Source organism: Lutjanus erythropterus, chromosome 10, assembly GCF_056507025.1.
Source record: "Lutjanus erythropterus isolate fLutEry1 chromosome 10, fLutEry1.hap2, whole genome shotgun sequence".
NCBI lineage: Eukaryota > Metazoa > Chordata > Actinopteri > Lutjaniformes > Lutjanidae > Lutjanus > Lutjanus erythropterus.
The window spans coordinates 28,768,262-28,791,157 of NC_139326.1; the positions used below are offsets into that span (position 1 = coordinate 28,768,262).

General features: G+C 39.7%; 1 protein-coding gene across 2 annotated transcripts in view; it reads left to right on the forward strand.

The window, feature by feature from the left end:
• Positions 1-22,896, forward strand: part of rorb (RAR-related orphan receptor B) — a 33,200-nt gene that overhangs the window by 6,975 nt on the left and 3,329 nt on the right. The window contains exons 1-8 of one of the 2 annotated variants that reach the window (XM_084728934.1): positions 17,899-17,932; positions 18,509-18,594; positions 18,702-18,843; positions 19,799-20,230; positions 20,719-20,840; positions 22,020-22,152; positions 22,295-22,402; positions 22,596-22,706. In XM_084728934.1, coding sequence (XP_084585060.1) covers positions 17,914-17,932; positions 18,509-18,594; positions 18,702-18,843; positions 19,799-20,230; positions 20,719-20,840; positions 22,020-22,152; positions 22,295-22,402; positions 22,596-22,706 — 1,153 coding nt within the window. In that variant the 5' untranslated portion in view covers positions 17,899-17,913. Of the gene's footprint in view, positions 1-17,898; positions 17,933-18,508; positions 18,595-18,701; positions 18,844-19,798; positions 20,231-20,718; positions 20,841-22,019; positions 22,153-22,294; positions 22,403-22,595; positions 22,707-22,896 lie in introns of those variants that run through there. The other variant, XM_084728933.1, reaches the window with a different exon arrangement.

The window sequence follows — 22,896 nt, forward strand, 5'->3', positions numbered from 1 at the left end:
TATTGTGTGTTTGTGCTGACTAATGGCCCAGTGTTATGTAAGAAGAGAGGAGAGATTACCCCAAGCCCATGCAGGCCACACTGTTAATCCCTCAGCAGCACAGCCCTACTGACTGACTGAGGGGCCGCCAAAGAACTGCTGTTGCAACACACAAACACACAAGCTTACATTCACTACACACAGTCTGTGCACCTGTCTTCAGACACCCACAGTCTCCTCCTCACGCAGCGTGTCTGCCTGACCCTTTTTCAGGCCGTCTACTAAAAACATCCCACCATGCTGCGCTCGTGTGTGGCCTGGATGGCACTTCAGTGGTCCCACTGAGCCGCTATCATAGCCTGTGTTTGTTTAGCATGTGCTCAGCGTGCACTCCATGTTGGTTTTATCCCTCTGCGGCTGTCTAGGGGAGTCTAGCGAACAGTTTTTCTCTCCTCAGTCAATTCTCTGTCTTTTTTTTTTTTATCTTTATACACACAAAGCGTGGGCTACACGGCACGCTTCGGTTTGTGTCTCTACTTTATTTTAGCCAGGAGGGATTTCAGCCTGAACCACTCCTAAACTCTAAATCTGCCTTGAAGTCATGGAGTCCTCTGACAGCTCCTTCTGTTTTGTCAGTTTTACTCATCCATGAAGCCAGCATGTCTCAATGGAGCCACAATGACATTCAATATTCACATTTCTCTTCGATTTACATTGAACTAAAAACTGGGGGAAGAGGGTGACTGCGCTTGTTAAATGCAGAAACTGAGTAATGTATGAACAGAAAGACTGTAGATGTCACTAGATGTGCTCATATCAAGACCATTTGAGCAGGAACTGAGTTTTGCTGTCTCATAATCAGCGTCATTTAGTAGAGGGAGATATTTAGAGTGCAATGTTTGATAGTCCAAAGTCAGAGCATGTTCAACTGCATGTCTAAACTTTGGCTTCAAGAGTCATTCTCCTGTAAAAGAAACACCGACTAGTAAAGAGTAAATCTATAATTGTTTCAGTAATTTTTCATGCAAAAATGCTGGTTTCAGCCTCTCAAATATGGAGATTTCCTGCTTTTCTCTGTTTTGTATCATAGTAGACTGGATGTCTTTGGTTTTGGACTTAAGACAAGCCATTTAAAGACATCACCTTGGACTCTGAGAAACTGGGATGGACATTTCAAACTCACAATTATTTTCATTATCAGTTAATCTGCAGAATATTTTCTAGATTAATTGATCAATTGTTTGGTCTTAAATGTCATAAAATGGTGAAAATTGTTCAACCCAGTTTCTTAAAGATCAAGGCGATGTCTTTAAATGGCTTGTTTTCAGCACAAAATCCAAATATATCCAGTCTGATATAATATAAAACAAAGTAAAGCAGGAATTCTCCATATTTGAAAGGCTGAAACCAGCATTTCTTCCACTTTTGCATGAATCAAAAAAATATATAATGGGACATTGCTTTAGTTTTTATTTTTGTTTTGTATTCTCTTCAATTTGAGTCAGTAAATAAACCCTTTCTTTTACTGGACTTTTCTGCATCAGTTGTGAATTATTTTAGAATCAAATGAGTGAAAACATGGCAAAAAAATTAAGTCAAAGAATAGCGTTAACAAGCAGGAGATAAAAAAGAAAGGACAGAAGTGGAGAAAGTGAATGAGTGAATGAATGAGATAAGGGAAAAGAGAGCGGGTAAGAGTTTGACTAGAGTTATATAACAGTGCAATCATGCATGTGTGTGTGTCTGTGTGCAGAAGTAAGGGAGAGCTGAGTGGATAAAACAAGTAGCTGGTGTTTATTTGCATGCACACTGACACACATGCTTACTCACACACATGCACACACACACACACACACACACACACAGATACAAACTATCCTGTCCTCACATCACACTTGCACACTGTAGCTGCCCTCAGCAATGAATAACGCCAGAACCTGTAATAGTAGCGTCCAAAGTCCACACTTGCACACCACCTATTAACCTAACACTCAAAGCAGATTAGTCCATATACTGCACTGTAGGGTCATGTCAGTTTAACATTCCTACCTGTTTTATGCACGTACATGTAGATTAAATGCTCATTTGAGGGTTAAACTGTCTTTATTGTTTCAAAAATATATCTTTTTCATTAAAAAAGGAGCAGAAACAAAATGAATTACTTGAAAGAATTGTTTTGTTGTTATTGCAGCTACTTTTCCATGAAAAAAAACAGCATTTGTCTCCCCATAGAACCAGAATCAGAATCAGGTTTATTGCCAAGTAGGTCTTCACATGCAAGAAATTTTCCTTGGTGATTAGAATAATACAAAGAAAGATAAAAAAAAAAAAAAAAAAAAGGAAGTACTGTAATTAAAGTAGAAATACAAAATAGAAAAAATGACAATATGAAAAAATATTTTTAAAAACATGCACAATATGTAAATAAAAGAGCTGTACAGGTTTTGTGCAGAAGTGTGCAAAGTAAGCATAGAGTAAGTTCTCCATTTAATGTGCAAAAGTTCACAGTATGAAGTATAAGAATATTTTTTTAATTTGACAATCAATACATCAGCCAACCAATATTATTGGACCAGTATTGTCCTATCACAGCTATATTGGTCTATATTGATACAAGCATATTTGTTTTCTGATATGAAAACTATTTTTAATGAAAAAAAATTATATTCATTCACAATTATTAAAAATACCAGTGAAAGATCCCTGTTTCAATGCCCTGATATCACTTTGGTCAATGAAGTCACAGTTAGACTGTTAAATGTATTGTTAAACTGTAAAATATCCTGCCTCTATTACATATTTTTGTCACAAGTGTTCACCACTTTTGAGAATTTATTGCAAAAAATGTGTATTCATATATTTAATGTATATTCTTTATAAAGAATATTGACCGATATATCAATATCAGAAATGTTTTAACCCTTAATATCAGTATTGGCCCCCCAAATCCAGTATTGGTTGGGTCCCAAAAGAAAACAGACAATAAAGTATGAAAAGATGTTACAAAAATATGTAACATATGTTACGTAGATGAAAGAAATTTACAGATTTTGTCCAGGAATGTGCAAAATGTGCAAAAATATCCTGCCTCTGTGACTGATGACCACATTTAAGGTCAAGCCCTTCATGCTAGATAGTAATCCAAAGAAAAGAAAGTAATCTAAAGAAAAAGATGTGTGTTACTATAAAGATGTAAAACAGATACTGTGTACCCACATTAGCTGTTTGAATCCGACACCATGCTGCTAAACGCCTCGACTCTGTGAAGGTGTTCGGTGCTGGCAGGTGCACAGCTCCCACCAGCAACAATAAGCCTATAATATGACTTAGCCAAGTGCGGCATCTTTTCTTAATGACAAAGATTAGCCTGTTTTAGTGCTCGTAATCTCATTGAAGAGACTCTTATTAGGTCTATCTTTCTTTCTCTCCACCCCCCCCCCCCCCCTCTCTCTCTCACTGTGTCCAAATCCTGAGTTACCTCTCTTAACCTATGAGTGTGTCTATGCGCGTGTGTGTGTCCTGAGCAGTGGCTGTTGATGTGAGGTCTACTGTCATTCACAAAGAGCATTGCAGTTATGAAACTGACTGCTGCTGCTTTTGCTCTCTCCACTCAGATTTAATGTTCATAAAACATTCTGTTAAATCATCCCACCAGAGACACAAACAGAGACACAGACAGAGAGACAGAGACACAGACAGAGAGACAGAGAGCAGGTGAAGAGCAGAGCAGTCCGGGCCGAGCCGAGCCGTGTGATCGTCTTTGTGATCAATTTGCCTCTGTGAGAGATGCCCCTGGGGCCACTTTGGGGAGAACCTTGTTAGGCTGAGTTAAATTGTTGCCCGAGGCGAGCTATTAGCGGCCATTCCTGGGAGAGAGGACACACACACATGCATGCTCACACACTCGCTTAAAACAGACACATACATCCAAACCTTTTTAAAACACATTCAGATGCTCATGTTTAAGCAGACAGCCTGTTTCACTTGGAGGAATGCACAAACCCGCAACAAGGGGCCTCATTTATAAAAAATGTTCTTGGATTTATATTTGAACTGGAGATCATTTCCGATGGTGTGCTTAAGTTTACTTCATTAAAGCTACTGAGCATTAAAAAACTTTGCTTAAGCAAACTCTGAGAAGAAAACTTGTAACTCATGCACCTATGAATCTCAAAATAATTTAAAATTTATGTCACCTGCATTACAATCAGTCATTCCCCTTGTATAATCCAGCACAAATGAGGGTTTAATCAGGAGTAAGAAGAGAAAAGCGAAACAAAAAAAGCGTACGTTCTGGAAGATGAGATCATGGCGATGGTAGAGATTGATGCAAGACAACATGTCTTATTCTGGGGACTAAACAGTAGGTTGACAACTTGGGAGTGTGTTGCTATTAAGTCATTGCACCTTTGATTTCATAAATCCTTTATAAAGTCTGTCACATCATTCATAAAGCTGATGCAAAGTTCACCACATGCTGCAACACCCCAACATCACCGGCAGGTCAAATCTACACAGAGATAGGATCATTTCCATGTCAAAATCAAGTTTTATGAATCACTATTTATGCTTAGTTTTCTGCTTAAGTCATACTTAAGATCAAAACTGATTATAAGTCGTAAATGAAGTCCTTTATAAGTGCATTTTCCTCATTATACTTACATGCTTTTTCAATGCAGCACTTTTACTTTGCTGTTTGTTTTTACAGTGTGGCATTAGTATATTTATCTAAAAATACTACAAGGAACTTAATATTTTGTTAATTTTTGAGGCCTTTCTTGACAAAATCAGTAATGCTGTCCACTGTAATAACCTCAAAATATGATGTCAAAAATAAAATTATCTAAATGGAAAAATTCCTCCTGCTTCTTTTTAACTGGCTAATGTACTACTCACTGTGACTCTGCCTGGGAAAATGCAGACAGGCTCATTTCATCTGATTTCAAGGAGAATCTGACCCGGTGGCAGACATGAAGAATAATTATACAGAAATAGCAAATTGTCTCGCAGATCATCTCATTAATTAAGGAAGTTGTATTGAGGCATCATTTTTAAATTTAGACTGTTGTATAACCAGTTAAAAACTCCTTGCAGTAGCTTTACAGGAGCAATATGTAGCAAACGTACATGTAAAACTTGAGCACTGCAGTCCAAATAGCAACTTGGAGCCAAAGACTGTATGTTAAATAAGGTTGAAATCCACCCGCCCCTTCCTCCTATAGGAAGCTTGGGCAGGCTGCAGGAACACTGCAGGAGTGCAGGACGTGCGCAACATTGTAGACTGACAATAACAAACAAGGACAAGTCCTCTGCTGTAAGTTCATCAACTGTTTGTAACTGTCATTTGTCTGTCGATGTAAAGTTAAGCCTGTTATCCTGAAAACAAAAGCCACTGCTCTGGAAATACACACTCTGGAGTTTGACTTCAGTGACTGCCTGCCAGACTCCAAACATACTGCTCAATTTAATCGTTATAAACCTCTACTTCTCCTACGAGATTATTAATGATTTCTTACAACTCAAAAACAGACAGTTATTCAGCAAACATTCAGCATTAATTTGAACTCACTAGAAGCAAGTATTTCAACTTAACATGTTTCCTTGATCTCTGATGACATCATGGTCATTTTAAGATTTATTACAAAAAATACATTACAAATTTCTCCATTAAGTATATTTAGTTAAGTAGTAGTAACACATAAAGCAAATATTGTACTTGTAGTTACACAAGTTTCTACCTTGCAAGGGTATTCAAGTATATCCTGTACGTGAACATTCTCAAAAACAATTTCAGAAACATCCAATCAGACCTGAAAGGAAACTGTTTTATTTTAAAACAGACAGTTTCCATCCCTCTTTCTCTCTCAGTGATTTAATTCTGTCAGCCATTCACACTAAGTGCTGCTCTCTTCATTAATGCTTTAAAGCCCATTCAGCCTCACTCATGTTGATGTTCCTGTCGCCGGTTTTATCTGACTGACCACAGCAAGTATCACTCTAACGCACTCATACAAAACTGGGGGCAAATTTCTCTGCATCTTATGTAAGAACTGAAAGTAATTTTCTGTCTGCCTCTGCATAGATGTCCCTTCTCTCTTTGTACTTCTCTCTGTCGCTACACTGGGATAGCCACCTTTTCCTCTCCCTTCCCCCTCAAAGACACACACACACACACACACACACACACACACACACACACACACACACACACACACACACACTGTCATTTGCAATTAGGCTCAAGAGAAACACCATAGGAGGAGGAGCGTGAGGTTAAGAGAGGATGAGGACATGGCCAACAAAATGTTATTTTCTCACCTCAGGAATGATACAACAGAATCTCAGTCATTGTACGTGTGTGTAAACAGATTCTTCTTCTCCGTTTTGATTCATCACAGCATAACAAAACAAAGACCAACACGACTCTACTCTGTATTTTAACAGCTCAGTGTGCACGCATGTGTCAGCATGTCCGGTAACATGAGAGTGACCAGAGGAAATAAAACACAACTTGGACAAATCCTACTGATTCTACGTTTAAAGCTACTACAAGGATCTTTCAGCTCGGTTTGTTCATTTTGGAGGCCTCTGTGTGTCAGTAGTACAGTAGTGTTTTCACTGTAATAACCACAAAATATGATGTAAAATGTAAAATTACCTAAATAAAAAAAACTCCTCCTACTTCTTTTTAACTGGCTAAAGTACTACTCACTATAACTTCGGCAGGGAAAATGTAAATACAGGGTCATTTCATCTGATTTCACAAAGAATCTGACCCAGTGGCAGGCATTAAGAACTACTATATAGGGCTACAACTAATCTGTTGATCACTTTCCTGGCCATTGTATTAACTGCTAGATCTATAAAATGTCATAAAATGGTGAAAAATGTTGAGCAGTGTTTCCCAAGACCCAAGATGACATTTGTCCACAAACAAAATATGTTCAGATTACTGTCATAAAGGAATAAAGAAATCAGAAAATAATTCAAACGTAAGAAACTGACATTAGAGAATTTTGGCTGTAAAAAAATTTACTGATTAACAAAATGGTTGGTGATTAATTTTACCACAACGTGATGACAAACAACACAACTCTACGCTGTGTTTTAACAGCTCAGTGTGCACACATGCATTTACATTTCTACATGTTTGGTTGATTTTGGAGATCCCTGTGGACAAAAGTGGTACTGTTTTCACCATAATAACCACAAAATATAATGTCGAAAATGAAATTATCTGAATAAAAATTTCCCCCCTGCGTCTTTTTAACTGGCTAACACACCACTCACTGCAACTTTACCTGGGAAAATGCAAACACATGCTTGCTTTATCTCATTTCACAGAGAATGCAACCCGGTGGCAGACATTAACAATAACTACACAGGACTATAACTAACTATTATTTTCATTGTTGATTAATGTACCGATCATTTTCTTGATTATTTAATTAATTGTTTGGTTTATAAAATGTCAGAAAATGGTGACAAATGTTTCTCAAAGATGACACAAATGTTTTGTTTTGTCCACAATCAAAAGATATTCAGTTTACTGTCACATAGGAGTAAAGACATCAGAAAATATTTACATTTAAGAAGTTGGAATCAGAGAATTTTTACTTATTTCTTTAAAAAATTACTCAAACTGATTATCAAAATAGTTAACAATTAATCTCACCATTACAAAACGGCCCTGTTCTGTGTTTTAACAGCTAAGTATGCACGTATGTGTTAGCATGACTGCTAACGCGAGGATGAAGGGAGGAAATAAAATACATAAAAGAGGGCTTGAAGCACTGTGTGTGTGTGTCTGTTTTTTATGTGTGTGTGCGTGTTTGCTTCGGCAGTGTGTGTGCATTCTCATGGCTGATTTCAGGACGGTAATGACCAGATGCAGACCTCTCACACTTGGACTCGTTGCTTCCACTCTGATGCACTCGCTCAGTCCTTAAGGAAAGGTCAAAGGCCGTCAGGGTCCTACAGGTCACCCAGGGGGTTGGAGTGTGAGCTTGTGTGTGTGTGTGTGTGTGTGTGTGTACAGTGACCATGAGAGGCAGATCTGAGTGGGCAGATGGGCAGACTGTCTGTGTGTGTATATATGTGTTCAGGCAGGGGTGGGTTTACCCTGTGGATTTTTTCCCACGCCTCCATCTCCTCTTATCCATCTGAGGACACATGCTGTATGAAGTGGGAGACTGTATGTGTGTGTGTGTGTGTAGGGGGTAGAGGGGGCAAGCATAGAACTCATACTGTACTCTGAAGTCTGCTTTTTCAAGTGCAGTTTGAAGTAATGTATGCATTTGAGCATGTCTGAATGTGCCCCTGTCTGTCTGAACGTGTCTCTGTGAGTGTGTGTGTGTGTGTGTGTGTGTGTGTGTGTGTGTGAGTGTGTGTGCGCCTGTGCATGTGAATCGATGCACTGGATGACAGCCAGTGGCCCCCTTCTGTTCCCTCTCCGTGGCGTCCAATCATGCCGCGGCACAATATTCTATGAGCAAACCGCAGCTGATCCCAGACCTGCTATCTGAGCAATTACCCAGAGTGCTTTGGGGCCGCATGGCAAGCTGGACAAGCTCATGCCCTCTGACATACAGCATGGGGGGGGGAGAGAGACTGTTTTTCTGACTGTTTGTACGCGTGTGTGTGTGTTGGCAGAGCGAGGGAGGGGGGTCGATGACGATGGACTGATGGGAAACACAGAGGTTGAGGTTGGGGGTTGTAACATGTTCATGCAGCAACAGTGTGACTGTCTATATCACAGAGTGGACAAAGACATGCATGGCAGTGAGGGATGGAGATGGGGGAGGGGAGACGCTGCATGGCATTATGATTATTACTATATTGCACAAAAGACCTGAGTGTACATACAAAGACAGAACTACAGAACCGCGTTGTTTTACATTAACGATGATGTTCCATGTCAGCGTTGAGTTTATGATCACATCAGGCTGAGATGTTCGATATGCTAGCACGGAGTTCACTGTTGCTGCTAATGCTTATTTTCATCACTGTTTAATCTGCAGATTATTTTCTCAATTATTCATTGAACTCTGTCAGAACATAATGAAAATGTCCATCACATTCTTCAGTTGTCTTATTTTGTCCCACCAACAGTCCAAGGTCTCAAAAAAAAAGAAAAAAAAAAAAGAATTTCCAGTGACATAAAGATGGAACCAGAGAATGACTGACAGTTTTGTTTAAAGTTAATACAAGGAACTTTTATATTTTGTTGATTTTGGAGGCCACTGTTGGAAAATAGCTGCAGTGTTTTCACTGAAATAACCACAAAGTAGGATGTCAAAAATTAAATTATCTAAAGAAAAATCTCATCCTGCTTCTTCAAGAAGAAATCTGTAATATATTTACTGTAATAAATCAGATATTGAGGAAACATGTTAAGTTGAAATACTTGCTTCTTTGACTACAGCTCTGAAGCCACAGTGTCCTTTGACTGTTGCGGACAGGAATAACTGTTTTTGTTTGTCTGAAACAACTCTCTACAACTATAGATCATATATTAAATAGGATTTAATTCTATTTTCCGTACATCCATCCATCCATTCATTTAATTCTATTTACCGTACATCCTGTGGGGGACACTGGAAGGGGAGGCACTTCACCTCTCTATTACTGGACTCAAACCGGGGATCTTTGGGATTACATGGCCAGCACCTGAAACCCAAAGGGCTCCCAAACGCTGGCATTTATTGCTAATACTATCCTCTGGTGTCTGATTCACAAAGAGAAGTAAAATGGACATACACTATGTAAGACAGATCAAAGTAAAATTTAAAATGCACTTCCTTCAGATAGTCCACCACTCGTCGATATATTTTCAGACAGTAAAAAGAGACAGGAAAGAGAGAAAAGTATGACAGCAGGCAGCACAAGTCCGTTTGAAACCATATACAGTGGCTGTGTTTCATTGATTTTAATGGGACAGTATGATGTGAAAACATGACAGGAGACACAGGGGAGATAACCCAAGCAGCACTGCTATACGCTATTCCCAGCTGTGTGTGTTAATGCACTCAGCGATCACGCCACCAAAAGTTTTCTCCGTGTTTTTCATCATCGGCAGGAGGAAAAAAAAAAAAAAAAAACGCTTGTTCCTCTCTAAGCTCTATGAGATGAGGAAGACAGTTACACTGAGAGATGGAAATAGATCATGAAATACAGAAACTGAAATGATTTCCCAGTCACACAGCCACTTACAGCGAGGAGGAACACTCAAATGGTAAAGTCAAACAGACTGAAGTGGAGTGGATGGTGAACAGTGATAGCATAATTCACAGTATATAGACATCTAAGAGCAGCGCCGGAGTTGTTCAGATTTAACAAGGAGTGGTGGGGGGTAAAGTGCTGATCTCCTTCGTTTTCCCAGAAGATATCTAGTTAACTGGCAAGAAGCTATGCATATTTTTAATGAAGTGGAGATACCACCCACATTCATCCCCAACAAATCAACCCCTGGGACTACAGAAGCAGTTGTGTTTGCATTTCTGAACTGGCAAAAGTTGTAGTAGAAAGTGATTTCAACTGTTCCATAAGCTGTGATACTATATAGAAGAAAAATCGGGGGAAAAAAACTTTCCATTGCCTCCAATAGTGAGCTTTGTTTTATGTATGTCGTATGTCTGATAAGACGTATATGCAAAGGTGGCAAAAATACACATATTCTGTATTCCAGGACAGATACTTGTGTAAAAAAGACTCATACAAGTATAAGCACAAGTTCAACTTCTTTACTCAAGTAAAAGTAAAAAGTAGAAAAGTACAAAGTATCCATCTGCTTCTCAGTACATTCATTCACCTCGTAATTTCAAGTCAAAAGACTTTAAGTTAGAAGAAGTCATGTTTATAGGCTCTTAAGTGTTCTGAAAATAAACACTCGAAATGTTAAGCTTAATTAAATGGAATAAATAAAACTTCTATATTTACATTAAATCAATGAGAAAATATTTGCTGAATCCACTAAATTCCTGTATTTTTAACATGTATAGGTTTACATGTCTTATAAGGTTTTTATACTTAACCCAACACCTTATACTTAAATAATGGCAAGATTCTAATTTTACTACTGGTTACCAAACTCATACAGGTTTGATAGTACACATAACTTCTAACAATATTTTGTGTGGATTTACTGTCATATGTAGAACTTCTAAGTTCCCAAATTATATACATTTCATATAGGGATGCAAGTAAAGATTATTTCCATTATTGATTAATCATTGTTAAGAGATTAAATCTGTCAAATTGTGAAAAAATGCTCATTTGAAATTCCCAGAGTCCAAACTGACATCTTCAAATTGTTTCTTTTGTCAAACCAACAGTCCAAAGACTTTTCATTAACTGTCATGAATAATAAAGAAATCCTCACATTTTAAAAGCTGGAACCAGCAAATGTTTGACACTTTGGCTTGAAAAATGACCAGAACAATTAATCAATTATCAGATAGTGGGAAGTTAATTTTCATTTGATGGACTGATCAATTAATCATCTAATCATTGCAGTTCTAGTTTCACATTACATAAATTTGCTCGGGATCTTTTATCTATAAATATATAGAAAACTTTAACTTTCAGATAAAACATATAAACTTTTAACAAGTAAAATATCTTTTCCATATGGGACAGAACCAACCTCCAGTTTGGTATGCTGTGTTATGATACTGCATGATACTCTGTGTGTGCGTGCGTGCGTGTGTGTGTGTGTGTGTTGCTCTGGGGATGTTTCTGTTGTAGACCCACCCTGCAGGCTGAAAGAATGAAACATGCATGTCCAGTCTGCCCCACTTGAAACACACAAATGCCCACACACACTCACACACACATGCACAAAAACTAAACATGTATAGCAGCACCTAGTGGCCATGCTCTGCTGTTACACTGTCACAGTGTAGTAGACAAGGAGAGCTGCTAAAATGATCATATCACTGTGTGTGTGCATTAGGGCTGAGAATCAGTCTTTAGAAAGTTTTTGTAGTCAGATCTAAGAAAAGTAGACTATTTGTATGGTTTTGCTGATATACTGTATTGACAATAACCGTAATATTTCATATATCATGTTAAGAATACACATATAATATTGTGTAAATGATGCAGTGATGCAGCTCTTAAGAATACTGCACATTTCTGTTTCCTTTTTGTTCTCACTTTGTCTTCCTCCCCAATGTACCCTTACGCATCTTTTCACTGTGCATCATTTTTGTGCGATTATTTTCCCCATTAATTGATTAGTTGTTTGGTCTATGAAATGTCAGAAAATGGAAAAAAAACTGAAAATAATAACATTTAAGACACTGGAATCAGAGAATTTGGGCCTTTTTCTCTTAAAAAATTATTCAAACCAATTATCAACTGATTATCAAAATAGTCACCGATTCATTTAATAATTGTTGAAGCTACAGTGCGATTGACTTGGGACCCCAACAGCAGTCTGCGGTGCGGTCAAGTGCAGCGTATTTGACCAAGCTGGCAGTTCAGCACGCCACCAAAATGTTGTAAAGTTTGACAATACTACATGACTGTGGTGTCAGACAAAAACAAATGCATAAAATACAGAAGGACTATTTCAGGGATGTTTCCATTCACATAATGGGTATTGAATGAAGTACAAAAAATGGTATCAAATTAAGTACTCTGTTGGTATCGGTACACTTTAAGGGTACTGGTATTAATACTGGTATTGTAATCTTTTAAACAATACCCAGCCCTAATATACATGCATGCCTAACCCTTAATGGGACTTTGTGTGGAAGCTACTTATGTGTTTTAGATGAAGTGTTGTTAAGATATTGGTGCTAGGCTGCTGCTTTTTTTTTCTGCAGCGCAATGTAGATAATTAGGACTCTATTTAGAGAGAGGGCCAGCCCAGGAAATACACAGGAGATCCTCACCTCATTAAAAATCAATTATCATAACACACGTGCCAGCGCAATACAGCCCTCATGGCCATAATCAGCTACACACACATGCACGTGTGTGTGGCAGCTCTCACTGTAGTGGAGTGAGTGCACACTACAACAACTATCTTTGTCTTGTTCTTTGTGAAATTCATCTCTAGTTAGTTCTTCTCTCCCATGAGATTGTGCCTGGGCCTGATCCTCCTCTTAGCTGAGGAATCGCCAGCGCTGCAGTCCCGCTCTTACATAATAACCTCAGGATAAGACTCGCGCTCCCACTGGTCTAGGATGCTGTCAGTCACTCGGCTCAGAGCGGGTCAACTCAGGTTGAGAAGAAGGCCCTCCCTCCTCTGTGAGAGACATGTAGCTGAGAGCAAAATAAATAATGTCAGAAAAAAAACAGAAATGAGTTGCTTTTTTCCACTGTAGTTTGAAAATGGATGCCTGTCAAGAGAGGTTAGGAGGATAGCTGCATTAGAATCCTCTCTCTGCATTTCTGCTCTATCTCAGAAATTCATTTTAAAGGGATGGCTCAGATTATTTGAAGTGGGCTTTTATACTTATCAATATTCAGTGTATTACCTGCAGTAACTGGCGGTCAGTATGCCCCCAGTTTGGAGAAGCAGAGAGGAGTACCAGCATAGAAGCTAAGCACTGTTGTGAACAGTCAGCAGAAAAAGGTATTTTAGACACTTAGAAAAGGCCTAAAAACATCAATATCAGTTTTCATGTACAGTATATTTAGAATATTTTAACTGCATTACCATATCGTCACACAGCCTTTTTCCGACTGGAAACCACCATTATATATGCAATCCCCTTCTATGGTGTGACAGTTCCACCCAAAACCCTTGCTGGAGGTTCTATCCAGAGCCTCTCCACCTTCTGAGGGTGCTAACAAGAACCCACCAAGGGGTTCCACTGAGAACTATTTTTATTCCCAGGGTTCTGACCAAAACCCTCACTGGGGGTTCTACTAAGGACCTTTTTATATGCCAAGGTTTTTAGTCATATCCTACCAAGGGAATCTTACCAAGAACTCTTCTTTGGAGGAAAAGGCTTCTTAATGGAACCCTTATTCTTACAAAGAACTTTTAAGCTATAAGTTTGCCTCTGTAATGTAAATTCATGAAATCAAACACCCAAAATGCATCATCATACATCCTAAACTTTGGAAACAATACGCACACAGACTCCTCCAAACAGCCAACAGATAAAATGTCTTAATTCTGCCGTAATCCACCACTGCAGCCGAAGTGTAACAAGGCAGCAGGCGTGTATTGTTGACTGGATGTGGAAGTGGGAGTCCTTTTTGGTAAACAATCCACAAAGCCTCCACCGCTGAGAGAGGGCGACAGGACAAACAGTGATGATGATACACCGAGTTGGCTCCACGCACCGATGACATCACTTCCTTTAAGAGTGTGACAGCTTAGCACATCATTGCTGTGACAGCCAGACGAGTGCAGCGAGTGGGTGGTCACCGTGGCAACAGCAATGCTGTCATGACCGTCTCCCTATATCCTACCTGACAGTCCCCGCTGGCAATGAGCACAACACACACTCAACAATGCACACACCCACACACACACACACACACACATATTCACAAACACTTTGTCAACACGTAGACATGTACATGTACTTTATCTTTCACTGTGTCTGTTTTATAAGTGAAACGCTCACTCAAACCCGCTCCGAAACACACACTGAGACAATGCACATGCCCACACGCCCATGCTCCTTTGGGCATAATTATGTGATACAAAGAGGAGTACAATCTCCCATGGGGCAAAAAGAAATACAGTGACGATATAATGTAATCAGTGGAGAGAAACCGTAAACACACTCCTCTAAGGTGGAAAAATGCAAAGAGCTTTTTCTAAAAATCAACAGACATAATAAGTATGTATATCCACATCACAGCGGCAGCAGCAGGTGTGGGCCGGACGCATTCAGCTTGTTTAAACCCGCAGAGATTCACTTCCTTCATGATTAACTATTTAATCAGAGTTTAACAAAAAGTATGTGCAGCAACTGCAAAAAGAAAGGATTGTGAGAAGCAAAGAACTAAGGTAGTGTTGGGCTATTGATAGTATATACCTTGCAACAGTAGGAATGTGTCCACCCACAGAGATCTGGCAGCACCATTTCAATTTACTATCCCTTAGTATCTATGGTGGACCTAATAAACTGGACAACGAGTTCACGTTTCATGCACTGAATAAGGGTTTCCTGCTTGTCCAGGGTAAGTAAAATGCTATGTTGGGCTAGTTAATCTGGCAACTTACCTGTCGGGCAAGGCAAGAGGTAAAAAAAGAACCAAGCGATTAAACTATTTTGATTATCGAGTAATCTGGTTTGCAAAGTGCTGTAGAAGAAGATAGTGACAATATCCAACACTATTTAGTACGCAAGAAAAAGGTTTAGTTTTCCTAATGCATAGTATACCAAATGCAATATGCCAAAAATACCAGGATGTCCTGCTGCATCCAGTTGCATTTACATTATGCTGAGAAAACCCAGACACATGGCTCACTCAACTCACTGACAGATGGCAGAAATTTCACGCTATGGACTAGAAGGCATGTATGAGCAAGAGGGTCAAAGTTGAAAACACAACATTGCGCCTAAGTAGTATGTCCCAAGTGTATGCATACTGCATGCAACAGTACGAATGTTGTAAGGGCAGCTGCAGTATTTACTAAAGTAAAAATAAAAAGTATGTGATTTGGAATAAAACTATAGAGGAGAGTGAAACTGTAAATACAGAGCAGGAGGCATTCAAAACAACCAAATCAAAGTATGGTAAGGTCATTTTAAACCTTTTCTTGAATTTACAGAATAATTACTATATCGTGATATACACCATTACAGTGATATAAAATGACTATGATAGAAGATTTTGGATGATAACAGCCAGCCACTAAATGAAAGTGATAAGCCACACGGCTGACACACTGTTGTCCTGTTTACTGCTCATATGTGCTCTGTTGATAACGGCCATCTCGGGTACAACTGACCTGCTTTACAGACTATAAATAGTGTGTTACAGCCGGGCCACGTTCATTGACAGCTCTGTGTATGTGTAGTCTGTGTGCCGTCCCAGTCCGGTGCTTTGCTCTGACCCAGTTTGGAACCAGTTGGCCGGGAATTGGTGGAAATGGGTCACGTCTTGAGCTGCACCAGAACGCACAGCATGAGCTACGCCACCTCAAGCACTCCAAGTCTGTCGTGCCGTCCATAGGTCATTCAATCATTGCGAAGGGACACAATGATCTATTGTTGGGTTTGAGGTACTAAATGTATATCGTATAATTTCACAAGAGTGAAACAGAGGGGCTAAAGGCCCGTTCACACCTTGAATTACAGCTATAAAGATAACTAGAACAATGCATGATGCAGTATGCATGACGGATGGTGCATAGTCCAGGGCAGAGTGGAGGTCAGTTTTTAGTCTGTAGACATTTTAATGCCCCCTAATGGCCACCAGGGGGCAAATAGGCAAGTGAAAGAATGATTGAGAGGAAATGAATGGCTGCATGAGAAAGTTACCCTCTGGCTCTGTGTGATTCTTTGTTTCTATATCTGTTCTGCCATCATCTCCATGTTCCCACTTCTCTTAACCAGTCTTGTCCATCAGTGTCTCTAAAAAGGCTGTTCAGGTTCATGTAAAGAGAACACACTACAATAGTGGGCACTGGCAGACCAGTTGTGAGCATCTTTGTGTGTTAAGGCAGGAGTGATACTTTCAAGAATCTGTCAAACTGTGAGGTGCAGGTAGAACAATAGATTTTAAAGCAGGAGAACTCAGCTTTCTCAGTCAATATAACATGCACTGTGGGTTTTATTGCTTCAGCTGACTTCATTTACCATCAATGCTTACAGCACATCCTCATAAAAAGTGGTGAATTTTCACTTTAAGGCAGGTATTTAGTGATACTTTTGATTGTGAAACTCCCTGCTGTTTAGGTATAGCGTATAGACAGACTGTTCCTGCTCAGTCGCTTAGACAGACAGAACTGTCTCCATTGATCCACACATGGGATTATCCAATTATATATACTGCACATTCATTCGTCCACAGACATTTAGTCTACACACACATACATACACAAAGGGCTGCAACTAACAATTATTTTCATTACCAATTAACCTGATAATTATTTTCACAACTGAATAATCATTCAATCTATAAAATGTCCAAAAATTATGGAAAATGCTCAAAAACATTTCCCAGAGGACAAAGGGACATCTTCAACTTGTTTTTTTTTTTTTGTCCAAACATCAGTCCAAAATCCAAAGACTCTCCATTTACTATCACAAATGACAAAGAAAAGCAGCATATCCTCACACTTAATAAACTGGAGCCCCCAAATGTTCAATTGATTATCAAAAGAGCTGACAACTAATTCGACACACAAACTATTCATACTATTAAACCAGAACATGTGCACTTGCTCAAATGCACAGAAAAATAACCGGATACGACTCCTACGTATGCACTTCAGCACGAACACACACATTCACTTGACACACTCAGATATGCACACACATGCAACCACAAAATACTTCTTCTTCACAAATGCATTGTTCTTAAAGGGAATCAGTTAGACAGAATTCATGCAAGCATGGAATTTTGAACTGACCAACTTGTATTTTTCATTCTGCCCGTTGACTTTGTCTGCCTCTGAACTTATCGTTCATAAAACTTGCAGAATTCTCCTACAGGTGTGAATATGCAAGGAGATTATACATGTGAATGGCTATTTCAGCTGTTGCTAAGCCAGAGGAGGGATCCAGCTTGTCGGGAAATAATTTAGGATTAGAAAGGCTGTCTAATCTCTTTATAGTCGGTGTGCCATCTCAGCAGACATACCTGCCTACCTCTACATCTACATCTCATATCTCTTAACAGACGCTACAGCTTTCTCTTTCCATATACTATGGATAATATGTACAAAGACACTACTGGTGACTTCTGTGTGTTAGATTGAAATACTTTCTGTGCCTTTGGTTGTGACGGTACATGGAGCTGCCAATACACAGTGAGTAAAATTCTGACATGGATGAGGGGTAGTTTAATTAGTATAGCTGTAGACTAAGAAAAAGCTAAATACTAAAAGCTTTACTGAAAAAGTTATGTATCTCAGTGTGTGTGTTGAGAGAGAAAGAGAAACGAAGAGAGGTCCTTCAGTGATGTAACCTGTTTTCTCATTATGTGCAACCCTTCTAACCTGCAGGGGTCTCTCCTTCAAACATAACACAGAGAACCCACACACACTCGATTAATGCCATTCTGTCATTTATGTGTGTGTGTCCGTGCACATATGCAGTCCTTGTCATGTCCCAGTCGTTAGAAAAGCTCCTACAAGGACATACAGAATGTCCAGATGTCACTGTGCCCTTGTGAAGTTGCAGTCACTCTGTACACAGAAACATTCACACATTCAGCTCCTACAGCCCACCAGGTTATGAGGGTTTTCAACTTCAAATTAGATCCAAACTGAGGTCTAAAAATCTGCGAGGTGGCTGAGGTTTAGGTAGGAAACAACTAGTCTATGTCCTCCTTGTCCAAAGTGTGTTTTTAACGCATGTCTTTTCTGTTCTCTCTTTGCTTGCAGCCCAAATTGAAGTTATACCATGCAAAATCTGTGGAGACAAATCATCAGGTATCCACTATGGAGTCATTACATGTGAGGGATGTAAGGTGAGACATTGTTTCATCAAAAACTGTTCTCAAAAGTTATGCACCTAATCGTGCATATTCTGTCTTTAAGTCTGTATTCACGCTCTTTGTTGACATGTAACCACCAGGGCTTCTTCAGACGGAGTCAGCAGAACAATGCATCGTACTCCTGTCCCCGCCAGAGGAACTGCCTCATCGACAGAACAAACCGCAACCGCTGCCAACACTGCCGCCTGCAGAAATGTCTCGCCCTAGGAATGTCCAGAGATGGTGAGGCCCAGTGAATCAGTGCTCATTGCATAAATTTTAGGTTGTCCTTTATACAAAATATTTCCCTAAGCTAAGGGGTTCACTTAGGAGCGTTACATAAAGCCTCTTAGGTTGTCTCCTTGCCTACGTGTTTAGACTTAGGATTTCACCGTAGTTACTGTTATAATACAGTACATTTGAACTTCAGTTACCATGGTTATCCTTGTCTCACATCATTATCCTTTAGCGTTACTTGACAGCATGATTGTCCGTGTTGGCTAGCTTCTTTAAAATGGACAAAAAGAAAAGGAAAGACAAACTGGACAGAAGATGAGCATGTTGTTCTCCTCAAATAATGTGGAAAGCACAAGTTTCAAATAATACCATGACATAAATTTTGGACCATACTGCCCAGCCACACTTTCTAATAAACTGTCCAATGGGTTTACTCTGTCCTGAAAAATGTGTCCAGGTATCTCCTCCTCCTCTTCAGTCACCATAAATTCAGACATTGTTTTATGTTCTACGTTATTTAATTTTTAAGAGACTGGTACAGGTCCTTTAAAATTTTCAGAGGAATATGCCTACTAAGGACCTCGGAGCAACAGATAAGGGAATACTGAAGTAGCATGTAGGATATTCCTAACATAACATCCTAAGGAAGTCCTAATCCGGGATCTTTTTGCAACTCTGTTTTTTAATAAGGGATCCTTTAGACAAAAATTTAAGTGCAACCCTAGCCTATGTGGTTTTGTGCAACCAGACACAATATCTATATGTATATACAAAAATAATCATAACTGAATTATCAAATTGGTGGAGCATGAATGTACACACAGTATGTTTCTAAGGCTTTGTCAACTGTTCTACAAAATAAGCTTTTAGATCATTTATTCCTAATACCTGAAGAAGCTGAGAGTTTATGATATTTTTTTGGTATTAATTTCATCTCTCTCCCTTTTGTCTGCCCATATAGCGGTAAAATTTGGCCGCATGTCCAAGAAGCAGCGCGACAGCCTGTACGCAGAGGTCCAGAAGCACCAGGCACGACTGCAGGAGCAGCGGCAGCAGCAGACAGGCGAGGCAGAAGCTCTGGCTCGTGTTTACTCATCCAGTTTAACCAACGGACTGTCCACCCTTAACCATGAGATTGGGGGCACCTATGCCAATGGTCACGTCATTGAGCTGCCCAAGGGTGGCCATGGTAACGGTGGCGGAGTCCCGGGGGGATACTATGGAATGGATTCCACCCAACCATCTCCAGACCAGTCAGGTTTGGACATGTCGGGCATGAAGCACATTAAGCAGGAGCCAGTATACGACTTGACGCCAGTACCCAACCTGTTCAGCTATGGAGGCTACCCAGACAGTCAGCTGGGGCCCAATAACGTCAGCATGGGAGAGCTGGGTAAAGACTGATTGATGTTTGGCTCTGTAACACAAGACACAGTAGAATGGTTCATAGTTTAAAATCTACATGAATTACACAGATGGAAAAATTACCCACAAAGCAGCGCTGGTAAAAAGCGTGAGTCAGAGAGCTAATCTGAGAGCACAACAGGAGATCAGACAGGCTTACACAGCTAGCTGACAACGTGTCATATTACTCTATGTGTAGCTCAACTCGTTAGCACAAGTTAAGATTTAGTTAAAATCAAGGATTTAACACAAATCCATGAGAATGTTAAATTAAACCGTAAATGGGTAGAAATGAGAAAATGCCTTAATGCCTCTTCCTCTAAATTTTCAACATATAAGAATTAGATGCTTAGATTTTCTTTTCATCAGCTAATCTATTAATCGATGAAATGTTGCAGCTCTAAAATGAATGAAGTAGATGAATGACTATACTGTACGGAAAGTAATAAATGCATAACAAATAATCATCTCTTGCAGACCGTATTGCTCAGAATATCATCAAGTCTCACTTGGAGACATGTCAGTACACAACAGAGGAGCTGCAGCAGCTGGCCTGGCAGACACACTCCTACGAAGAGGTCAAGATGTACCAGAGCAAGGTGAGGCTTTATGTTATTATTATTATTGTAACTTTAATTTTCAGCTACCACTGCAATATCAGAGGTGCAAGGTATTTCATTGTCACTTATATCATGGCCATTCATGCATTCATGCAATGCTTTAAAATGATTTTCCACAAGGAATTTTAGAATGACAAATGACAGAGCAGACAAAGACAATTTGCAGATGTTGTACCTGAGACAATGGGAATGAGAAAACAGCTTTTTCAGCTTGTCATTTCCACCTCAGTTCACATGGAAATAAACACACCTGCAGTTGCACAGCAATGTCAGTCAGGACAGATGACAAGAGTTTCATTTCCTGACATAAATTCAAGTATGTAAGCAGGGTTTGACAGTAACCATGGCCTGTGGCCATAAAAACTTACGTCTGTGGCTACCAAATATTGCCTGCAGGTGGCCCCCCTGTGGCCACTAAATCTTATCCCCATACTGTGAGCCTTTGCCAACATGTTCCTCAAACATCCCAATTCCTTTGGGACTTTTAGTTTAACATTCTAAGAAAACAGCAAACAGTACTTGTCGCCTGCTTTCTGTCCATAGACATGTCAGTTTGTAAACAGTGAGCGAGCTGCATGGTTTGGCAACAGAAGTATGGCGGATCACAGTAGCTTGTCCATATACATATACATATCATATACACAAAAACCTGTTTTTGTGATTAATTCAACACTTGCAGCTTGATAACTCATCTAGATAACTGGGGGAGACTGCCACCTCTGTTGCCAAGATGTGTCAGCTGTAAAAAGGGTCTATATGTTTGGGTTTATTAAGCCTCAGACAACTAATGCGATCCTTACAGAAGAACCAGGAACATAAAAGGTAGACTATGAAAAAAAAACAGCAACGAAAAAATCAAAGAGTGAATGTAAGCTGGAGTTAGAATGGTTAGAATATGACACATATAAAGACGTAATGCCATCAGCTTTCTCAACTAGCCAAGAAGTCCAGCTGGTTTTTAATCCAAATCAATATCCATGGGAAAAGTAGGTAACACAATTGTCACAGTTGAGGAAAGCTGTATTAAATTGTATCTCCTGTATTGTTTTTACATACGTTTACATTTGGGTCATCAAAAATATTCTTTGGCCACCAAAATTTAGGGATTTAGTGCCTGTGGGGACTGTGTTTGAATGTATTGGGTGTGTTTGGTTCTAGCCCCGGGACGTGCTGTGGCAGCAGTGTGCCATCCAGATCACCCATGCAATCCAGTATGTGGTGGAGTTCGCCAAGCGCATCTCAGGGTTCATGGAACTGTGCCAGAATGACCAGATCCTCCTGCTCAAGTCAGGTGAGTTGACTGGACTGACATTGATGGGTCCAGGAGGGATTTGTTTTGTTACATGTCAGATGATGTAGTTCAGGGAAGAAAACGTCCTGTGTCCGTATATCAGCTTCAAAATCATCACAATCTGTCTCCCTGGTTGTTCCAGGTTGTTTGGAGGTAGTCTTGGTGCGGATGTGCAGGGCATTCAACCCACTCAACAACACTGTGCTCTTTGAAGGGAAGTATGGAGGCATGCAGATGTTCAAAGCTCTAGGTAAGACATTACTAACTTTGCATTTCTTCTTGCTAAAAATTAGGGGGAAAATGCCAGTCAAATAAAAAAATGAAATGCAAAAACCTAACCCTGTGAGGGATTTATCAATGCATTCATGACTGGAATAAATGTAATGAACATCTCTCTCTTTTGTCTGCCCTTCTCTGTCCTCTTCTCTGTGTTTCTCTCCAAGGTTGTGATGACTTAGTGAGTGCGGTGTTTGACTTTGCCAAGAGTTTGTGTTCACTGCAGCTGACAGAGGAGGAGATCGCCCTGTTCTCAGCAGCTGTACTAATTTCCACAGGTCAGTACACCTTCCCTAATATTATTAGAATACAGGAAGCAACTTGCGTAAACTCAAAGCCCGCATTCAATCAAGGGAATTTGCAGTAAGCAATGCCACGGTTTCACTGGATCAGGGTATATATGGCACAGCACAATTGTTACCTCCCCTAAGGAGGTGATGGTGTCTGTGCTGTTTGGTTGTTTGTCAG